The sequence below is a fragment of the Trachinotus anak genome, unplaced genomic scaffold (assembly GCF_046630095.1).
Source record: "Trachinotus anak isolate AG129_WGS33_773 ecotype Australia unplaced genomic scaffold, CSIRO_AGI_Tana_v1 ptg000001l, whole genome shotgun sequence".
NCBI classification, from domain to species: domain Eukaryota; kingdom Metazoa; phylum Chordata; class Actinopteri; order Carangiformes; family Carangidae; genus Trachinotus; species Trachinotus anak.
Window position 1 is genome coordinate 1,137,308 of NW_027273852.1, and position 20,050 is coordinate 1,157,357.

At 40.2% G+C, this 20,050-nt stretch overlaps 1 protein-coding gene across 13 annotated transcripts in view; it reads left to right on the forward strand.

The window, feature by feature from the left end:
* Positions 1–20,050, forward strand: part of obsl1b (obscurin like cytoskeletal adaptor 1b) — a 38,676-nt gene that overhangs the window by 11,440 nt on the left and 7,186 nt on the right. For 5 of the 13 annotated variants that reach the window (XM_071484855.1, XM_071484681.1, XM_071485102.1 and 2 more), the window contains 19 exons: positions 518–2,188; positions 2,631–2,906; positions 4,559–4,834; positions 6,170–6,448; positions 6,620–6,895; positions 7,174–7,449; positions 9,667–9,942; positions 10,064–10,336; positions 11,103–11,378; positions 11,474–11,749; positions 12,393–12,668; positions 12,762–13,037; positions 13,137–13,406; positions 13,522–13,788; positions 13,891–14,160; positions 14,738–15,004; positions 16,051–16,317; positions 17,591–17,703; positions 17,875–18,028. In XM_071484855.1, the coding sequence (XP_071340956.1) occupies positions 518–2,188; positions 2,631–2,906; positions 4,559–4,834; positions 6,170–6,448; positions 6,620–6,895; positions 7,174–7,449; positions 9,667–9,942; positions 10,064–10,336; positions 11,103–11,378; positions 11,474–11,749; positions 12,393–12,668; positions 12,762–13,037; positions 13,137–13,406; positions 13,522–13,788; positions 13,891–14,160; positions 14,738–15,004; positions 16,051–16,317; positions 17,591–17,703; positions 17,875–18,028 (6,315 nt within the window). The remainder of the gene's footprint in view (positions 1–517; positions 2,189–2,630; positions 2,907–4,558; positions 4,835–6,169; positions 6,449–6,619; positions 6,896–7,173; positions 7,450–9,666; positions 9,943–10,063; positions 10,337–11,102; positions 11,379–11,473; positions 11,750–12,392; positions 12,669–12,761; positions 13,038–13,136; positions 13,407–13,521; positions 13,789–13,890; positions 14,161–14,737; positions 15,005–16,050; positions 16,318–17,590; positions 17,704–17,874; positions 18,029–20,050) is intronic. The other 8 variants (XM_071485433.1, XM_071485520.1, XM_071485595.1 and 5 more) reach the window with 5 other exon arrangements.

Consider the following 20,050-nt stretch of genomic DNA (forward strand, 5'->3'; position numbering starts at 1 on the left):
CCTAGTCTCATGTCATTTCCTGCAGTTTTTGGCTCTTAATGAAATATGTGGTTGTTTAGTTGCTGAGTAGCTGCCGTTCATACTAACGTATATGTTGTGTTTGTCAATTCATTCTTCATTTTAATAGCCATCTTTGCTTGTAACAAGCAGCTTACAACTCTTAAAGTCCATCTTATGTCTTATTCATCACCAGATCCTCTCATTCACATTGCTGCCCTGAACCTCTCCCCGTTGCAATGACAACGAACTCTTACCAAAGAGAAGAAAATTATAGTACTTTATAGGTTTTCAGGTGTTAGTGCAGAGATTGATGGCATGACAATACAAGGAGTCAGTTGAAAGGGGAAATATAGGAGCTCAATCTCAGACCAAACCTGGTCGACTTTCTTGTTTGTCTTTGCAATGGATTATCCCATAACTCCATGCTAACCCACACTGATGTAAAATTCTGTTATGAGAAGAAGTATCACCATCAACCACTGAAAACCTTTCTCTGTGTACATCACAATGCTTATAGCTACGTCGCCAAGGCTCTCTTCTGACCAAGAGAAGAACAAGTCCAGTGAAGAGGCTTATCCCACTGAAGTTATCTGCATGCCCTCAAAATGCAATTCCGGCATCTTCAGTGGCAAGAGAGGAGATACACAGATATATGAAGACCATTCCGGACCTATCCCAACCTCTCAGTCAACATATGAATATACGACTGACAGGATAACAACTAAACAGCCAAAGGAGCTCTACGACAATCAACAAACAATAATTGGACAACCTCCAGTTTACTGTAACTCTGCCAAGCCAACAATAATCCAATCTAACACACACCATTACACTAAACAGTCCGCAGATTCACAAGGTGAGGAATTCATTTACTATGCACAGCATGCAGAAGGTCCATCTGAAGAGTTTGATAATTCCCTGCAGACAGCTGTCCAGACAGATGAGTTTTGTAATTTTTTACAACCTGCAATTGTTGAGTCAGAGGTGCTACATAGCTCAATACAGGTGCCAACTGATCAGTCAGAGCTAGAGAGCCCCCTGCAGACTTCAACTGCCCAGTCAAAACACCTTACTAACCACTTACAGATTTCAACCATGAAATCAGACAAGCTCTCTAACTCCTCAAAAACTACAACTCTACAGTCAGAAGAGCCCTTTACATCTTTACATACCACAGTTGTCCAATCAGAGGAGCCCTTTACATCCTTACATACCACAGCTGTCCAATCAGAGGAGCCCTTTACATCCTTACATACCACAGCTGTCCAATCAGAGGAGCCCTTTACATCCTTACAAACCACAGCTGTCCAATCAGAGGAGCCCTTTAAATCCTTACCTAACACAGCTGTCCAATCAGAGGAGTCCTTTAAATCCTTACATACCACAACTGTCCAATCAGAGGAGCCTTTTACATCCTCACATACTGCAAATGTGCAATCAAAGGAGCCCTTTACGTCCTTACATATGTCAACTGTAAAGTCAGAGAGGCCCTTTAAACCCTTACAGACCGGAACTACCCAATCAGAGGAGCCCCTTGTATCCCTACATACCACAACTGTCCAGTCAGAGGAGCCTTTTAAAGCCTCACAGACAGCAATTGTTCAGTCAGAGGAGCTCTGTAGCTCCATACAGATTCCATCTGTCCCGTCAGAGAAGCTTCTTGATTGCTTACAAACTGAAACTGTCCATTTAGAGGGGCCCTGTAAATCCTTATGGACTGCAACTGACCAGTCAGGGGAGTTAAACAGACCCCTACAGACATCAATTGTCCAGTCAGAGAAGCTCAGAGACTTCCCTAACAGCACATCTCCTCAATCACTGGACTTGTATTACTCTAAAGAGACAGAAATTGTCAAACAACCAGGGGAGCATTACAACTTAGGACAGCTTCCACAAGTCAGAATGGATGGCCTCTATCACAAGGGACAAGCAGTGCCTAACCATTCCAAGGGGCTGCATCAGTCCATGCAGGCCACAACAGACCAAGCAGAATGCCATCACACCATGGAGGCCACAGAAGATCAAGTAGACAGCAAAGTTCACTCTGGGCAAAGATCATCTACTCAGTGTGCAGAGACTTACTATATAAAGCCAGAATCTACGGTCCAATCAGAAGAGATCTATCTATCAAGGACATGTGACAGTCACTGGAGTGACAGTGTCACTGCAAATAAGGTGGCTGTTGAAGGTGATTTAAATGGTTAGCATTATCAAACAAAAAATGGACGGGCACAAAATTGACATTGTGTAAAATGAAGAGATTGCTTTTTGCAATCCTTGGCATTTTGACAATTTACTTGATTTTGTTCATACTAAACCTAGTTAAATAAAACTTTGAGCTTGAGTGGTCTGTGAGGAATATTAAGAATAGGGAAAAGAGTAAATATATTAGCTTCAAATCCTAACTTGAATGCTTAGTTATCTCAAGTCTAACCAAAGATACCTCTTTAGATTACTAATATAAAATGAGGACATACCTTTTATAATGACTTATTTTAACTCTTAAGATGTATTGGCATGACTAATTTTGATTGGAGATTTTGCTCTTCTGTTGTTTGCAAGCATAATCTTTTGTTCTATTCAGTCATAGTGATGCAATTTTCTCCTGATGTTACCTCAAACATCCCCAGCTCCGCCTGTGACAATCACAACGCTCTGTGAGGCTGAGAGGAACAAGTCCGTTGATGTTGGTGAACCCATAGTACTACGATGTGAGATATCAGATCCTAACGCTCAAGTTTCTTGGTACAAGGACGGAATAAAACTACACGAAGCAGCTGGGCAAGACATGGTGGCAGAGGGTTCCATAAGAACACTGGCTTTCCAGTCAGCGATGGCGTCTCATGCAGGGATTTACAGCTGCAAGACAACAGATGATACAATTCAGTTTCATGTGGATGTTACAGGTGACAAGTTGTTTTTATCTGTTCTGCAAATAGATTTTTAGTGAGGGTAAATTGCATCTGAATGTTACCGCTTTGCTGATAGCAAAATTTTATTTATTACCTTGGATTAATAGAAACAACCTAAAGTAGCAAAGATGGCTTGCTGCTATAAAGTTGAATAACAAAATGTTCACCTGGTCCCTTTAGCACTATTTGAATGACATACATTTACTGTTATGTTATCATATGACTAAATAGGGGTTCTCAGCTGTGATGTGGCTGCTTGGGAGTAGGTAAAATATGGCAGAACCTTTGCTCTGTAGTTCTATTCTGCGTCTAAATCAAAATACCCTTAGACACAGCAAGTCCATAACTAAAACCTTGCTACTAAAGTAATGAGAGTCTACATTTAGCCAATCACTTAGCCATGGTAAAACCTTTCCTTATTCTCAATTCACGTGCTTCCATAAGTGCACTGGCATGTAGTACACATGTAGTACACCATATACTCACTTGCATAGTGCGTAAATTCCACCAGGGTAGTATTGTCTGCATTTACTGGAAATGACAATTACAACATGTGCCGGTGATTGTTGCCTGACAAAATTTCCACCAGCTGCTTTGTGCACATGACTTAAATATGAACGTTCTCTGATACAGGTGCCAATACTAGTGCTTAATACGTTGGTCGTCTCTCCCCTTCCACTATATAGTCTGGTATTTTTTTTTCTTTCACAGTCACATCAACAGAGTAGAAAAGTAGAATGGGATATGACAGGTGGCCTGGGTTTCATTAATCCCATTCATTTTCTGCTTGATCAAGTTAGATGACTGGCCATTGGAGTGTCTCCAAATTTCCAGCCACCTACAGGAAAGGCAGGAAACTCTCTGAGCTCAATCATCCTACAGGCTCATGAGCAATCACCAAATGTTTCAAACAAAAATTTTGATTTACTAAAAAAGAAAAACAAAAACTGTGTAGACTTTAAAACTTTACTCAAGAGACTCACATGAATAATGTACTAGGATTTTTTAGCGTTTAAATGTACAAAATATAATTTAAAGCTACAAGCTTTTGCTGATTTTGACTGACATATATTTGGTTGAATGTGAAGCTGCAACCCTGTCTCCTAAAAATAATGTTTCTATACAACTAAACTGCAACAGCAATGTTTTGTAGGAAACATAATTGTGCCTGGGTTACATTTTATTATTAAGATAATGTTCTCCAAATTTGCAAGTTGCAAATATGTTGACACTGAAGATAACAGTAAAATGTTCAGACAATGTATTTGTTTCTGCCTAAATCTTTGATCTTCTATCTATGTACTTGTCCTGATTACAGCATTTTCACCATTACAGCAAGTTCAGTGACTTGCTGATACCTTCCACAGAGGGGACTGTAGATGCGACCCTTGACTGTCGTATGTTTTCTAAGGCCTGTCATCCATACTACTAGTCCGCTGATGTTAGTAAATGCAGCATTTCATTCATTCAAAAAAACATGTTGCGTCTCAATATAACCCAGTCAGCAATTATGTTTTTAACGTAATTCCTAGGAGACTGGATTGAAAGCTAAAAGCTTTAGTCTCAGGAGTTTGCTTTGATTCATTTGTTTAATCATAATATTTGACCAATCATTGACCAATTCTATTTCACATTCAATCCTGTAGCTCCATCTCTGAAGTTCTCAGCTATATCTGAGGCTGACCAGAACAAAACAGTCATGGCGGGCTGTCCTATTGCTCTTCAGTGTGAGCTGTCTGACCCCTCTGGAAAAGTCAGTTGGTACAAGGATGGAACAAAGCTCCAACCCGAAAGTGGAGTAGACTTCCAGTCAGAGGGAAATTTGAGGAGTCTAGTTGTCCCATCAGCAGAGCAGGTTCACACTGGCATATACCGTTGTGAGTCAAAGGATGATGACATCCAGTTTGCTGTGGAAGTAAAAGGTGACGCTTAGAAACTCTGAGCCGCTTTCACTGTCTTGCACTGCCAACTAACTGTTACAGCAGTTATGTTGATTAAATCATGCTTCTCTCATCACCTAACTACCTCCAATAGCCAATAGGTTTCATCTAAAATAATGATTTCTGCAAATTAACAAATAAACCAATACAACTAATGCAAAATTTAAGTACATTTCAATTTGTTACTTTAATTTGTCATTGCATGTTGTGTTATGTCAGTTTAAAGACTAAAACTAGAATAATGACAGACTTAAAGTTTTTAGCAAATGTTAAAATAATATAGAATGTCTTCTCTCCAAAAATGTTATTAAACATTGAGCTTCATAATGCAGCTTCTTGTTATGCATGTCAAATAACTTAAAACTAGCATTTATTAATTTTTAATTAAAGACACTAACTGAATACTGCTCCCATAAACCAGTGGTTCCCAGCCTGTGGACCACAACCCACTGATGGGCAAAAAGGTATTGCAGGGGGGCAAACAAATCATTTCCAAAAACAGTACAAATTTGGTGAAAAAAATGAGATTATAAATTTAAAAATAATAAAATTAATGTTTTAAATGTTATAAACCAGATGATCTTTAAAAAGATTAAAAATGTTTAAAAACTCCTTGCCAATGATAGGAACATAGCAAGTTGTCGCCGGCCGGACCACATATCGTATACTTGTTTGCTATCCCAGTCTGATTCTGCACTAAAAGATTACATCCATGGCAAGAACTGGAGTATCAAAATGGATAGCTGGATAGCAACAGGAAGAATTAAAAGAAGAGCCAAGAGACGGATGATCTTCCCCTGTCAAACAAAAAACAAAAATTTAGCTTCATATACGTTTGCCATGCTTTCAGTTCACAGTCCTGAAGGTTTGATCATTATTAAAATAAAGTGCTCTGAGATGACATTATTTGGCCTCCGTATTCCTATGGGGTTGGATGTAGGCCATCAACATGTGAGATTTTCAAGTGGGCCATGAGTTGGAAAGGTTGGGAACCACTGCGATGAACAAACACTTTGTTAATTTCTTGTTTGTGTCTTACCTGTTAATTTTTGTCTGTGCTTTTTATGTCAGTGTACAATTACTGTGGATAACTCTTGATTCTTGCTCTTTTGAATATTTTTTGTTTCACTTATTGTCTTTGTGATGTCAGTTGTTGTATTTATGTTGTTTTGTTAAATGTGCTTTCTTGTGAGGGAATTTTGCTATCTTGAAATCTTTGTGATTGAATATACAGCAGCTTGGATATTTAATTACTTCAAGAAATTAAGTTTATGAAGCTTATCAAGATACTCTTTTTGCAATATCTGAAACCCATAGCACTACCTGTGAAGTTCTTAGAGCTTCAGGAGACTGACAGGAACAAATCTGTTCAAGAAGGCACTCCCATTGTCCTCAGCTGCGAACTCTCTCATGATCCTACTGCTAATGTCGACTGGTACAAGGATGGGATGAAACTCCTGCCACAAAACAATATGGAAATACAGTCAGATGCTCTAACAAGGAAACTACTCATCTGTTCAGCTGAAAAAATACACGGTGGCACCTATGAATGTTCGACGTCAGATGACACCATCACATTCAAAGTGGACGTAAAAGGTGATTTATTTCCCTCCTTTCTATGTTCTTACACATACCACGTGCGTCTTATTCTATGGTGTGAGTGGTTTTGAATGTCCATGAGAACATGATATTGCTGGCAGAGCAGTGTGCTCTGTCCAATGTTTGTGATTTCACCTCTTATCCCAAACCTTTATTTCCTTCTTTTAGGCCGATCGCCACAGATCATGCCAATTCCCCAGTCAGAAAAAAACAAGACGATTGCAATTGGTTGTCCAATTATTGTCCAGTGTGAGGTCTCAGACCCTGCTGCCCAGGTTTCCTGGTTTAAAGATGGGTTGGAGCTTTTTTGCAAAACGGGCCTCGATATGAAAAGAGATGGCAACTTAAGAAAATTAATGATTCATTCAGCTAAGTTCTCTGACTCTGGCCTCTACAGCTGTAGCCTCGCTGATGATGTTGTGACATTCCATGTGGACGTTGAAGGTGATTTTCTTGTATTAAGTCTGAATGAATGAGCTTCCAGGTGTAAGAAAAACATTTTAGCATTTACTTTATTACTCTTAATGTACACTTCTTTGCATAATTACTCTTAACTCTTAAAGAGATTCTAGTATTTTGTAAGACTGTATAAAAACAGAGCTTCTGTTATAGTATCTGCTAAAATAACCAAACCAAAATGTTTCATGTGCACAACACTACGTATTAAGTGATACTGACAGCCTAACAGCAGTGCTCTGCATTACTCTTATGATATCCCCCAGCTACTCCTGTGAGGTTTTCAGCACTTCCAGAGGTTGCAAGAAACAAATTTGTTGAGGCAGGCTGCCCAATTAAGCTGCAGTGTGAAGTCTCAGAGCCAACTGCCCAAGTCTACTGGCACAAGGATGGAGAACAGCTTCCTCCAAAGAGTGAATATGAAATCCAGACAAAAGAAAATCTGAGAGCACTAGTTATTCAATCAGCAGAAGTAACACACTCTGGGGTGTACAGCTGTGAGGCCGCAGATGACCATATAGAATTCAAGGTGGATGTTGCAGGTGATCTAAGTATTTTGAGCTTTGTCAGAATCACTAACTTCTTTCAATGAATGCTTGGCAACTAGAACTTAGGGCTTCCAACATTTTAATTTATAATAGTCTAAGATAATGTGTACTAATACTTAACACACATTTTGTGATTCTGGTGGACAATTTAATGTTGAAAATAATAGAAAATTGGAGGTTATGACAACTTTAACTTAAATTTGATCATGGATAAATACATTAAGGATCTAATATTATTTAATATGAATAATTATTAAATACAAACAGTTACTCTGGGAAGAAAATACTTGAAGGCCCTTTCAGACTAGAAGTGGTTGACTGTCTTTTTAAGAGCTCGTTGGCAGTTACTACTCAATATTGTTTTTATTAATATTAATTTATTAATGAATAATATTTACTCGATATATTTACAGTGGATCAATTTATCATATGTAATGTGAAAGGAGTCACTTGTAACAAACAACAGACAATTGACTCTGAGGTTGAATTAGTGTTTTCAGTTTAGTTTTGGTTCTATGGCTTGCAGCTTTAAGATTTGCTTCAATCTCACCAACCCTGTTTCCACATTTAGCAGGAAACTGTTTTCAGCCAAAAAGCTCTGATAAATATACAGTTCCCCAACTGCCCAGCAGTAAACCACTGACAAAGCCAGCAGCTAGCTGGTGAACGCAGCCAGTGGAGACCAAAACGGGAGTAAAAAGGGTGAATATTGGACTTACATTTTGTGCAAGGGACACTAACACAACTCTTAACCAATGCTATAATTGATCTGTCTGCTGGTTGTGTACAGAGGCAAAATGCTTGCCACAACTTCACACCATAATACTACGTCAGTGTTGTGTTTACAGTCTTTTCAGTGAAAAAAATGCCCAGTCCAGCATTTACAGTGGCAGCCCACATTACTGCCAGTTTCTGACTGTATCAAACTTGTCACTTGCTGCAAAATGCAGAGCAGATTGTTGTGCTTTTCACTGTGTGACACTGGTGAGATGAAGGATGAATTGCAGATGCTGCAGACCTACTGGTCTGAAAGAGCATAATGGCTGTATGTGCTCCGCATTAACTACAATTTTAGAAACAAACAGAGAAACCAGCAGATGGAGAGAAAGCAAACAAATCAAACCAAGTTTTGCCATTTAAATGCTGTGTGTTTTAAGTGCATATACTGGACATGTACAAAGTTACAACCAATCATTTAAAATTAGACTGATTAATGTTCAGTGATACTGGAGCCCGCTGACTCTTGCAATATTAAAGTAACTAAGTGATCTCACTGTCAACCTATGTAGGCACAAACCAAACACCATCTGTTGTATCCGGAGCCAAATATCAAATTTTACAGCCTTTAGTCTGTAAATCCATGTATATTACACAGTATAGCTAAGCAAATCTGATTACAATCTAGTTACTGTTCAATGATTTGAAATTGCTATAGCACCGGTTTGATTCTCAGCTGTTCCAGAGGCTGAGAGGAACAAGTCTGCTGAAGTAGGCAACCTGATCAAACTGCAGTGTGAGATCTCAGACCCTACAAGCCAGACCTGCTGGTATGAGGACGGAAAAAAACTCTTGGCAAAACCAGACATAAACATCGATTCAGAGGGCAATAAGAGGACTCTGGTTATGAAGTCGGCTCCATCTCCATACTCAGGGGTGCGCAGTTGTAAAAGTGATGATGATTCAGATTTCAACGATATCTATGTGGAGGTGAAAGGTGATATGCTTAGATTCTTCTTGGCAAGATGTTTGCACTGCAGACTCTTATACACCTTCATGACCTCTAATATCTAAAAAGGAAGCAAAACCCGATCATCATATTCATCGTAGCTCATTTCCTTCTAAATGTCCTCATTTTAACATTTTATTGTTTTTCATATACATGCTTCTCGTTTAAGACCAGTGTCTGAAAAACATAGCATGTATTTTGATGAGTTTGCTGTTCCCCACCCCCCCAACACACCTGTGGTTGCATTACATCAGTGCACTGCTTTAATTAACTCTTTCAGATTGATTCAAAAGCATTACAAAAAAAGATTATAACCCATGGATGATTATGATGTCTACAAGGAGTTGTCATCTAGATAGCAAGGCTTGAGATCAGCATGTCTAAGCTGTGGAAACCTGACCTTACAGCTACTGAGTGCATGAGCATAAACCATCAATCTTATTTTCCAGCAACAACTTACTTCTTTTGTGTACCGTTTTATGCAGCACCACCGGTAACATTTGCTGATATCCCAGAAGAGGACCTTTTCAAGAGTGTTGTGGAAAAGGAGCAGCTTGTTCTGTCATGCAAAGTATCGAGGACTGATGGTGCTGTCCAGTGGTACAAAGATGGAACTGAAATGCAACCAAGCAATAATGTCACAATCCGAGCAGAGGACACCCAAAGAAATCTGACTATACATTCAGCACAACTGTCCGACACAGGCACATACACATGTCGCACAGGGGACAACGTTTTAATCTTCAAGGTTACCATACGAGGTAATAAAATATCTTATTAAAACTTTATTAAAAAACTGCACAAATATGTCAATTAATTTACCTTGATTGTGAAGACAAATGTTCAGATCATGTTTCAATCTCATATGTTTCTCCTGCAAAGAACCTCCCGTGATGATAATCTACCCCAAGGAGGATGTCCACCTGGACCGTCACGTCCCTGACGAAATTATCCTGAGCTGTGAATTGTCTCGTGCCAATGGTGTTGTCAGTTGGTACAAAGACGGCCAAAAGCTGCAAGAGAGTGAGAACATCAAGCTCAAGATCGAAGGCCCTTATCGACGACTCAAAATCCTTTCTAGTGGAGTTGAAGATTCTGGAGAATACGTTTGTGATACAGCTGATGATTCAATATTCTTTCACCTTAGTATTACAGGTAAGATCCCCAGTACTACATACATATGTATGGATATATGTAGGCATCTCAGTATTGTAACAACAAAGAGCACAGTGTGTAGATCATGGTATTTAAAGCATCAGGATGCTTTAATCAAACAACACGGTGCACAGTATCATCTGAACATAAAGGCAAACATATGAACTGTACAAACAGTATACACTTTTCGACAATCCCTTCTCAAAGGCAACTGTACTCTCAAAACTGAAAAGGTAATGGTTATGTGAGGAGTGAAAAAAGACAGTGAGTGAGTGACAACATCAAATTAAGTTCAAAATCTTCTACTTTTTTACCTGCACACACCCGGCCAATTGATATACACTACCAGTCAAAAGTTTGGACACACTTTCCCATTGAAGTGAATGAGAAAATGTATCCAAACTTTATACTGTATACAGTGGGCATACTTGTTGGATTGCCAGTTTCAGAAAGTTACAGATATTGTCAAATGCAGTTCTGCAATTCTGACACAAAGGTGTGGGGGGAGGGAGTTTGAGACACTGATGATCCAACAATCAGGTCTGAAGCTTACTGATGCCTTTAAATTGCCAGTGTTAGGGGTTTATTGATTCCTCCAGAATCAAATATGTATCTAAAGACATTCCTGCAGGTGTTATACTGTATATGCCAGTAGGGCATTTTACTCACCATTTTTGTTGTAACTAGACTTAATAGTGCAGATATCTTGCAGCATTCATTAAATTATTAAGCAATGGATAAGTTGGGTCAAAATGTCCATTTCCAGAACCCCCAGTACGAATTGTATCCCCAAGCCAGTCACAAATGGAACTGTGCCAGCAAACCTCTGAGAGGATGGTACTGAGCTGTGAGATCTCAAGGGCCAATGCAGTGGTGCGCTGGTATCGAGATGGACTCGAAGTGGAGGAGAATGACAACCTTATTCTAGAGGTGGATGGTGTTTACAGAAGACTCATTATACCCAAAACTACTGTCAAAGATTCGGCAGAATACGTATGTGACACAGCAGATGATTCCATGACGTTCTTTGTAAACATAGCAGGTAAAAAAATATTAAAGAATAAGACAAATATTGGTCCAATATTGGTTACTGTGTCAGTGTTTATCCACTTCTAACGCATTCTTTTTGATACTCAGAGCCTCCTGTTCGCTTCTTACGTCCAAGGAAGACTGCAAGTAGAGTGGAGAAAATTGCTGGGGACACTCTGGTTCTGGACTGTGAAGTCTCAAGATCAAATGCTGAGGTCACCTGGAAGAAAAACGGGGAAGAAGTGGAAGACTCCAGAAATATCACTATCCTTGAGGATGGGGCTATACGTCAATTAACCATTCACTCTCTAACAGTGGAAGATGCTGGGCAATATGTCTGTGACGCAAAGGATGATGTGATGGATTTCCATGTAAATGTGCAAGGTAGGTTATTGTACATAAAGATATAACTCCAAAATGAAGTTTTTAAATGACATACTGTGAACCCCTTAAAGTCACAAAAGATGAAAACTGAAATTTTGAATTCCCGACAGTACTGATTCGCACCTCTTACTCACTACTTCTTCATAGCAATGCCCAGGAGTTGAGGTATTTAGACAAAGCTGAAATAATTAAAATGGGTGTCCTTAGCATGAACCTATTGGATCGTTATATTATCCAAGAGTGTCCTGTGCTTCTGTACCATTAGGAATATCGTTTAAAGAAAAAACTGAACTGTGAAAACAGAATGGGGAAAACCACTTCTGACTCCATGGGCTGGGTTTATGTTCTTGCAACCAGTTTTAATTACACAAGTTTTGTTTCTGTACACAAGTTTTGTTCTGACCAAAGATTACAATATCCATGACCCCAAGTGCAGCTGCAATGGAAAAGAAGCCAGTCAGCCTGTCAGAGGCACAAATTAGATTGCCTGAAATAGCTCTTTCCACTTTGCAACTGTATAGCCTCTGGGGCACAAGACAAAAAAACAATCTTTTGGGACTTCGGGGCTCTAAACTATGCAATGGAGAATATATGAATTATATATTTCCATAAAAATGGAAATTCTCTTCTTGTTCATTTTCAGAGTTGCCTGTAAAAATTCTCGGAAAAACCGACGCAAAACCTGAAAAGCAGTTCTTAGTGTCAGATGACATTATTCTTGTGTGTGAACTTTCAAGATCCAATGTGACAGTGAATTGGTACAAAGATAATCAGCTAATTGATGACACGGAGCGATACTGTAGTGAGGAACAAGGTGTTTTCCGATCACTGGTTGTCCTAAATGCTGGGCTCCAAGATTCTGGAGAGTACACTTGCGATGCAGGGGATGATAAGATGGTCTTCTACATCACTGTCAAAGGTAATCATCTTCCTAAGCAATTTAAATTCAAACCATCATTCCTCCGCTCAGGAGGCAAAACTAACTGATAAATGGTACTGTGTTTATGCTTAGAGCCTCCAGTACAGATCATTGGAAACTCAGGCCACCCAGAGCATCATATCCTGGTAGCAGGAGATGACCTTATTTTGGAGTGTGAGGTGTCCCGGCCAAATGCCACTGTTCAGTGGTTATGGAATGGCGAGATACTGAAACCAGATACTCATATAAAAATTGACAGCCATGATGTTGTGAGGAAGTTGGTTCTCTCTGGGCTTCAGCCCTCAGACTCTGGAAAATACATTTGTGACGCCATCGATGACAAATTGATAACAATTGTCGAGGTGCAAGGTAAGATGAAAGTGATTCTGAAACATGTTTCTCCTTGATGAATGTTTTATGTATGCAAGTGGAATTCATAGGCAACTTTGCAAATCTCATTTTTCTCAGAGCCACCAGCCAAGTTTCTGAATAAAAAAGCAAGTAATAACATCACAGCCTATGAAAATGAGAGTGTCACACTGTGTGCCATTGTGAGCCGTGAAAGAGCTAATGTTCGGTGGCTGAAAGATGGCCAACTATTGAACGGGGACAACATTCACATTTCCAGTGAGGGTAATACCCACAAGCTCACCATTAATCCCCTGCAGCTGTCAGATTCTGGAGAATATGTTTGTGACGTAAACACAGACGAGATGTATTTCAGTCTTTTAGTTAAAGGTAAGAAATTGGCACTCCTAATCAAAATGTGACCTTTATTCCCCTTTAAACATTTACGTCATTATAAATGTCACTAAGTTAACATCGCTGGTATTATATTTCTTAATCTTGCCAGAAATGAAGGCGAAATTTACCAAACCGCTGGAGAATATTGTGTCTCTGAAGGGAAGCAGCCTTACACTACGATGTGAGATCAGCAAGCCCAAAGGAGATGTGCAGTGGCTAAAGGATGGCAAGGAGATCTCTCCAAGCCGTCGGCACACAATACGAGCACAAGGACGAGAGCGAAGCTTCACCATTCACCAAGCAGTGGAAGAAGATGCTGGAGAATATGCCTGTGAGTCCACAGATGACAAGACCTCAGCTACTGTCACCATAGAAAGTAAGTGCATTTAATACTTAGAAACAATGTATTAGAAAATTATTTAAAATAATCAGTGTGCCAGCTTAACAAATCTAATTCAGGTGCATACTTTGCCTTCAGCTCCCCGTGTTGTTGAGTTCATAGCGGAGCTTCGTAACATCACAGTGCGTGAAGGAGAAGATGCAGTATTTAAGTGTGTGGTTTCACCAGTGGACACTCAGTTGGCGTGGCGCTTAAATGGCAAGCAAGTAGCTCTGAATGAGCGGACTGTCATTTCAAGCAACGGACTATGCCACATGCTCTGCATCCACAACTGCATGGTTTCAGATAGCGGCAGAGTGACAGCTGATGCAGAGGGGTTGGTATCAGAAGCAGAACTCCAAGTTCAAGGTGAGTTCTTGCCCCATCCGTTAACACTATAATTATATATATTTGTCTCAATGAATCACAGAAGTTACGACATTTGACAATAATTCAATAACCTCTTATCTCTCTGGTAGCTATCGTTGTTATATGAGCTATTTTTAACAATACTGAGGTGAACATGATCATAAAAGTGAAAGTTCAAATGACTGTGCACCTTTAGAATCACATCAGCACAGATGATAAATAATGACCCTTTCAGACAAGTTGAAATTGTTCAAGGCGTCTTTGACGGCTAGTGCTTAGCAGCTTCTCCTGTTAGAATTCCTCTGCTAACTGACAGAGACAAGTGGCTCAGTGGTTTTGGCATATGTGACACCACAGGGGGGCAAGGCTCCTCAGGGCTTTTTGCTTGCTCTCTGTGCCTGAACAAGCAGTGTAACTTCACTGAATTTCATTGGCCTGTATTGTATTTCACTCTGTCTGGATGTGGCTTCAGAGTATTGTTATGCAAAGAACTCAAACATACAACATGAGCAAATAAAATTATATAAAGTGGTGACATGATAGATGCTATCTATAAATTTACTACATTCATTTTCAGAGCAACAGGTGTTGTTCACCAAGAAAATGATGCCAGTTGTCGCTGAAGAGTACAGTGAGGCAATTTTAGAGGTGGAGGTGAGTCTGGATTCTGGAGAGGTGCAGTGGATGAGGCAAGGGGTGCTGATCCACCCCGAGGCCAAGTACGCCCTGAAACACAAGGGCCGAAAACACAGTCTCATCATACACAAACTGGCCATGTCTGACCGGGGCACCTACAGCTGTGAAACCCTCCATGACCGCACGCAAGCCCAGCTAACAGTGGAACGTGAGTGTGCACGTGTTCTCACTATGCCCTGTTCTTGTTTGTTTACTGCCGTTGCCGGCAGCTCCACCTCTTGCACACCCTCCATGGGTGTTTCTTGTGAAGGCAAAACTCCATTAACTGAGAAGGAGTAATTTGAGTGACTGGGAGAGCAGGATGGCACTTGTGTTGGAACACGATGGCAACCAACAGGTGACAGCCTTACAGCCCAACATGACACTCAGACCAGGGTTTCTGTATTGACAAAAGACCGATAAAGCCCTGAGATGATATATCACCTATGTCAAAGACAAAGCAGATTACAGTTTAAAGGAAGTGCCCGATCAGTAACATGTTGTTATTATTCAAGTCTAGAATTACATTTTGTAAACAAAGTAAAAATGTCCTATTGACAAGCACCACTTAAATTTCTTGTAAGTAGCAAACACTATAAAACCAGCATCTTGTAGTAATTAAGATGTACTTATGATTGTTTTTCTTTGTGCATGCTTCTTATATTTCTTAGTCCTATGACCCACAGGCCAGTGGGTGAATTAAAGGCTGTTCTTTCAACACTAGTGTGGGTGAGAAGGGGAAAGTCAGGACTTCAGGCTGCTGTTGGCACCTCCTATGAATTTGGATCTCCTCTCATTGCATCTAAATTTACACCCTGGCCTTCAAAACTAAGGTTGTTGTCATCAGGTCTCCAAAATAAACACTCCTTTTTTTCCACAGGGAATGTTGGTCTGTGTTACAATAAGTGAAAAATGTTGGCAGTTTCAAAGCTGGCTTTTGTATAAAGGCCAGTACTCAAATGACTAAAATATCGCCCGGTCTCTGTGTGCCAGCTTGTATTGTTTAACTGCATATGTGCTGTGCACGGAACAGACTCCAAGCCCATTCTGTAGCAGAAAATGCACACCATGTGTGCTCAGTGTTAAAGTGGAATAAAAATGCTAGTTACTGGGACCAATCTTTCAGACATAACGTTTGTTTAGCCATCATTTTATCTTAATTTATTCATTACATGGATAACTGTCGTTCACACAGCTCTGCATTTCCCTTTATAGCTCGAAAAATCACAATCAAGAGGGGGCTGACTGACATCAAAACCACAGAGAGAGAAACAGCCTCCTTTGAAGTGGAGCTCTCACATCCCAACGTTCCCGGCACTTGGATGAGAAATGGAATCCAGCTTAAGCCGACAAATCACTTCCGTATGAGTGCCAAAGGACAAGTCCACAGCCTCACCATCTCTAACCTATCAGTAGAAGACACTGGCACCATTATGTTTAGTGTGGAGAATCAGAAGACATCTGCAAGGCTTGTTGTGAAGGGTACGTCATGTAGTTATTAAAAAAGAAGTGATTTTAAGATAATTCTGCTTATTACGAGGCAAATTAACAAGCTCTGTTAAGTAATACACCGAGTCAACTTGATGCTTCCAAATAACACATTTTAGTTCACAGCTGACAAACCGTGTACAGTATACTGCAGTACTACCAAAACAAAATTTTACTGTACTAATTTTGTTGTGACCTGAGACTGGTAGCTAAAGTGGTCCACTCAGACTACTAGACCGAATGCCAACCAGTGGAGGCATGATAATGGAATGGAGTGACGGCTCTGCTACTGTTGTCTTTATCCAGTCTCATGTTGCAAACACAAAATAGCCTAGCATGACCCAATGTAAAGTGGTAGCTCTGTTCTGTCTCTCCTGTCAGGTGCCAGTTTAACCTTACGCTGTAAAATAATCCGCTCCATACCCAGTCACTCAGCGTGTATCATTCCTTTGAGCTAGGGGTTGAAATGCTGAGGATGATGGTTGAATGAAAACTTAACTTAAAGGATAAAGGATAAGTTCACATTTGCATCAAGTTTGACTTAAAATAATACTCACATGCCCACATGTGCAGGGAGACGCTACAACCCTTGTTGTGTACAAAAAGTAACCTTGGAGGTGGGCGATCTGACAATCTTAGATCATGGATGATCTTGACATGATACACTTTTCATATGAATTGTACAGATTGTGTCATTAAAAAAGTGGAATATCCAGATATTTAATTTTAAAAGTTCCACCACTGCAAACCAGACCATTGTTAATGGTTAAACAACTCCCCCGTAAACTGCAGCTGGTGATGACGATGACCATGGTGGTCATTGTTCTGCGCTGCAGCCTCAGCAAGCTTGGCATAGCACCACATGTCGAGTTCTCCGTCAAAGCAGAACAAGAACCACCATCACCTGCCTTGAGTTGAAGTGACAGGCAACCACATGCACAGCTAATCACTCACTTTGTGGATTGTGATGCTACCCAAACAGATCACCATATGATCTTTTGGCCAGATCACTCACCCCTAATTTTAACAGAGTAAGGACTGTGGATTTTGTCGTCTATCTCTTCTATTAAAAGCTTGTTAGAAGGGGAGGAATGATTACTGCAAGTGAAAGCCATTTCACTGTTCACATGGCCACCTGACCTTTGTTTGAAGACAGACTTTAAAATTTGCCACCCTATCCTTTAACTGTACAGGCTGCTTTAATTTTGTGCAACAATGCAATTTTAGCTTTTTGGTTTCTTAACTAAGCATGCTTTCTCCCCATCAGAGCCCCCAGTGACTATTTTCAGAAAACTGGAGGACCAGAAATTCTCTGAAGGAGCAGTAATCTCTATTGAGTGTGAGCTGTCACGACACAATGTCGACGTCAAATGGATTAAGGCAAGTGTTGGATTTTTTATTTTTTTTCCTCTAAACAACAAAGATTGACACCTTCACAATCACAAACTTACACACCCACCCTTGTGGATACAGCGCTGCAGTCATGACCACCAAGGATAAAATCCTGGACCAAATTTTGAGTTCAAGAGTTTTTTTCTTTATCCTTTTCAGAACGGGGTTGAGGTGAAGCCGGGGAAGGACGTGCGCATTTACGCAATGGGAAGAAAACGGTTCCTTCAGATCCTGAAATGCAATGTCAGTGATTCTGGCGTGTATACCTGCGATGCTGGAGATGCTGCCACATCCTGCACTGTGGAGATCTACGGTAAAGTCTGCTGTCTGAATACTATAAATTACAGAATAGGTGTGAGGGAAATCTCTATCTTACAGAACACTCAACATCACCCTTCAAATCAAATCAAGTTATATTTATATATCTCCAAATCACAACAGAAGTTATCTCAAGGCACTTTCCAATTGGAGGAAATAGGAAAGAAAGAGACCCAACAATTCCCACCGAGAGCAAGCACTTGGCAACAGTGGCAAGGAAAAACTTCCTGTCACAGAGATGCACGAACAAAACAACCCCACACCTAATGGCCTAATAGACCCTTCTTTCCAGAACACGCTTGTCTTACTTGTTGCCCAAGAACCGGTGGTCACACCACATTAACCTCCTCATATTTGATCTGCCGACGTTGACGTGAGTCAGCCAAGACGAATGTCCCTGCCAAAACTTTCTTGGCTCTTACACATCAGTAAACATTCCCTACCAGATGTCTTCCTATCAAGGTCTACTAATAGGCTAGACTGTGAAAAACATGATGAAAACAAATCATAATCATAATTTTCCTCACAAAGGGCCACTAGTTTCACAGTGTACAAACATGGACTGACTGAAAGAGTAACTGAAGCCCAGGCTGAAAAGCTGTATTTTGCTGCCCTCTTTGGTTGAAAGTTTCAAGCCTATTTCCCCTCTCACTCAATAATATGTTTCTGCATTACCAGAGGCTGTAGTATCAGGACTTTCAAGGCCACATTCCTAAGACTAAAATTTCTAGGGCACAAGTGTTTTGCCACAGCACCTTCTAGCAAATTGTTGAGGGTTATGGGTAGGGTTAGTGTTGTTCCAGGCACATGTTTAGAACAAGTTCGGTTTCTAGAACGGTGGCATGAAAAATTCCTAGAAATGTTTTCCTGAAAGTTGTGAGCAGCCTCAGGGTCTGCAGAAACATGCTGCCCCCTCACTAGATGTGTTTGGGTGTGGTCAGAAGTGTGCTCTGTTGAACCAGTAACCACACCCAACAGTGATGTCACTGGGTCCTACACCTGTATTTCGCTGAAGCAAGGTGAGAAGCTAAACGACTGGAGGTCAGCAAAGATTTTCTAGGGGAATTAAGAAACTTGATCTTTAAAGGATGGCAACAGTTTCATGAAAATGACACAAGACAAGATGTACTACTCCACAGAACTGCACAAAAAATGTAAATAGTATGTGTTTGGGAATCACTATCAATAAGTACATAATCACTAAAAGCCCAGACGACGACAAACTAGAGTTAACACTGTGCCACAAAATAATTTCCCATTTCCAACAGATTACTGCTGTCAAACTAGAGGCCACAGTAGTATTAGCTGAGTAAAAAGCATTAGTTTCAACTCCAGTTGTATCAGTAATTTGCCAACTCAGTCACAGGGCATTAAGACACATGACTTTCTTCATTTTCCCAGTGACTTTCTAACTGACAGCGTACACTAGGTTAAATTTATTTATTGTATATATTTCTTTCATGGTAAACAAATACTTAAAATGCTTTAGGAAAAAAATTACCAAGCCAAGAAATCAAGACAGAATAACAAAAGACTGGGGAACTCACAATCTCACTCCACCTTGCACCACCCAGTTCTGCTGACGCATAGTTTGGGTGGATGCTGCAATATTTTGAAGCCTAAGGAAAATATATATTTTTTAAATATATTTATATACACGGGACTTTCGTACAGAGAGCAGCACCTTTTTCATGCCAGGCATTTTGATTTGTCACAGCAGGAAAAAAAAACCAGGCATGGCCTAATTAATAAAATGAAATAATGTATTCAGTTGAGCTTGTATTGTACATGATAGCTGACTGTGACACTTGAATAGAGCTGTGAAGTTATTAGTCCCACCTGCGCTTTCCCTCCAAGACAAGTGGAGCTGTGTGCTGTCTTTGAAAGGCAGTGTGTCAAAGAAAAGAACAGCTGTTAAATATTTTCAGGCTTTGGCACCAACATAATGTGACAGGAGCATGACTGAGTCACACTCTGTCAGAGGAAGTCAAACAGTAGATATTTTCACAGAGACTCA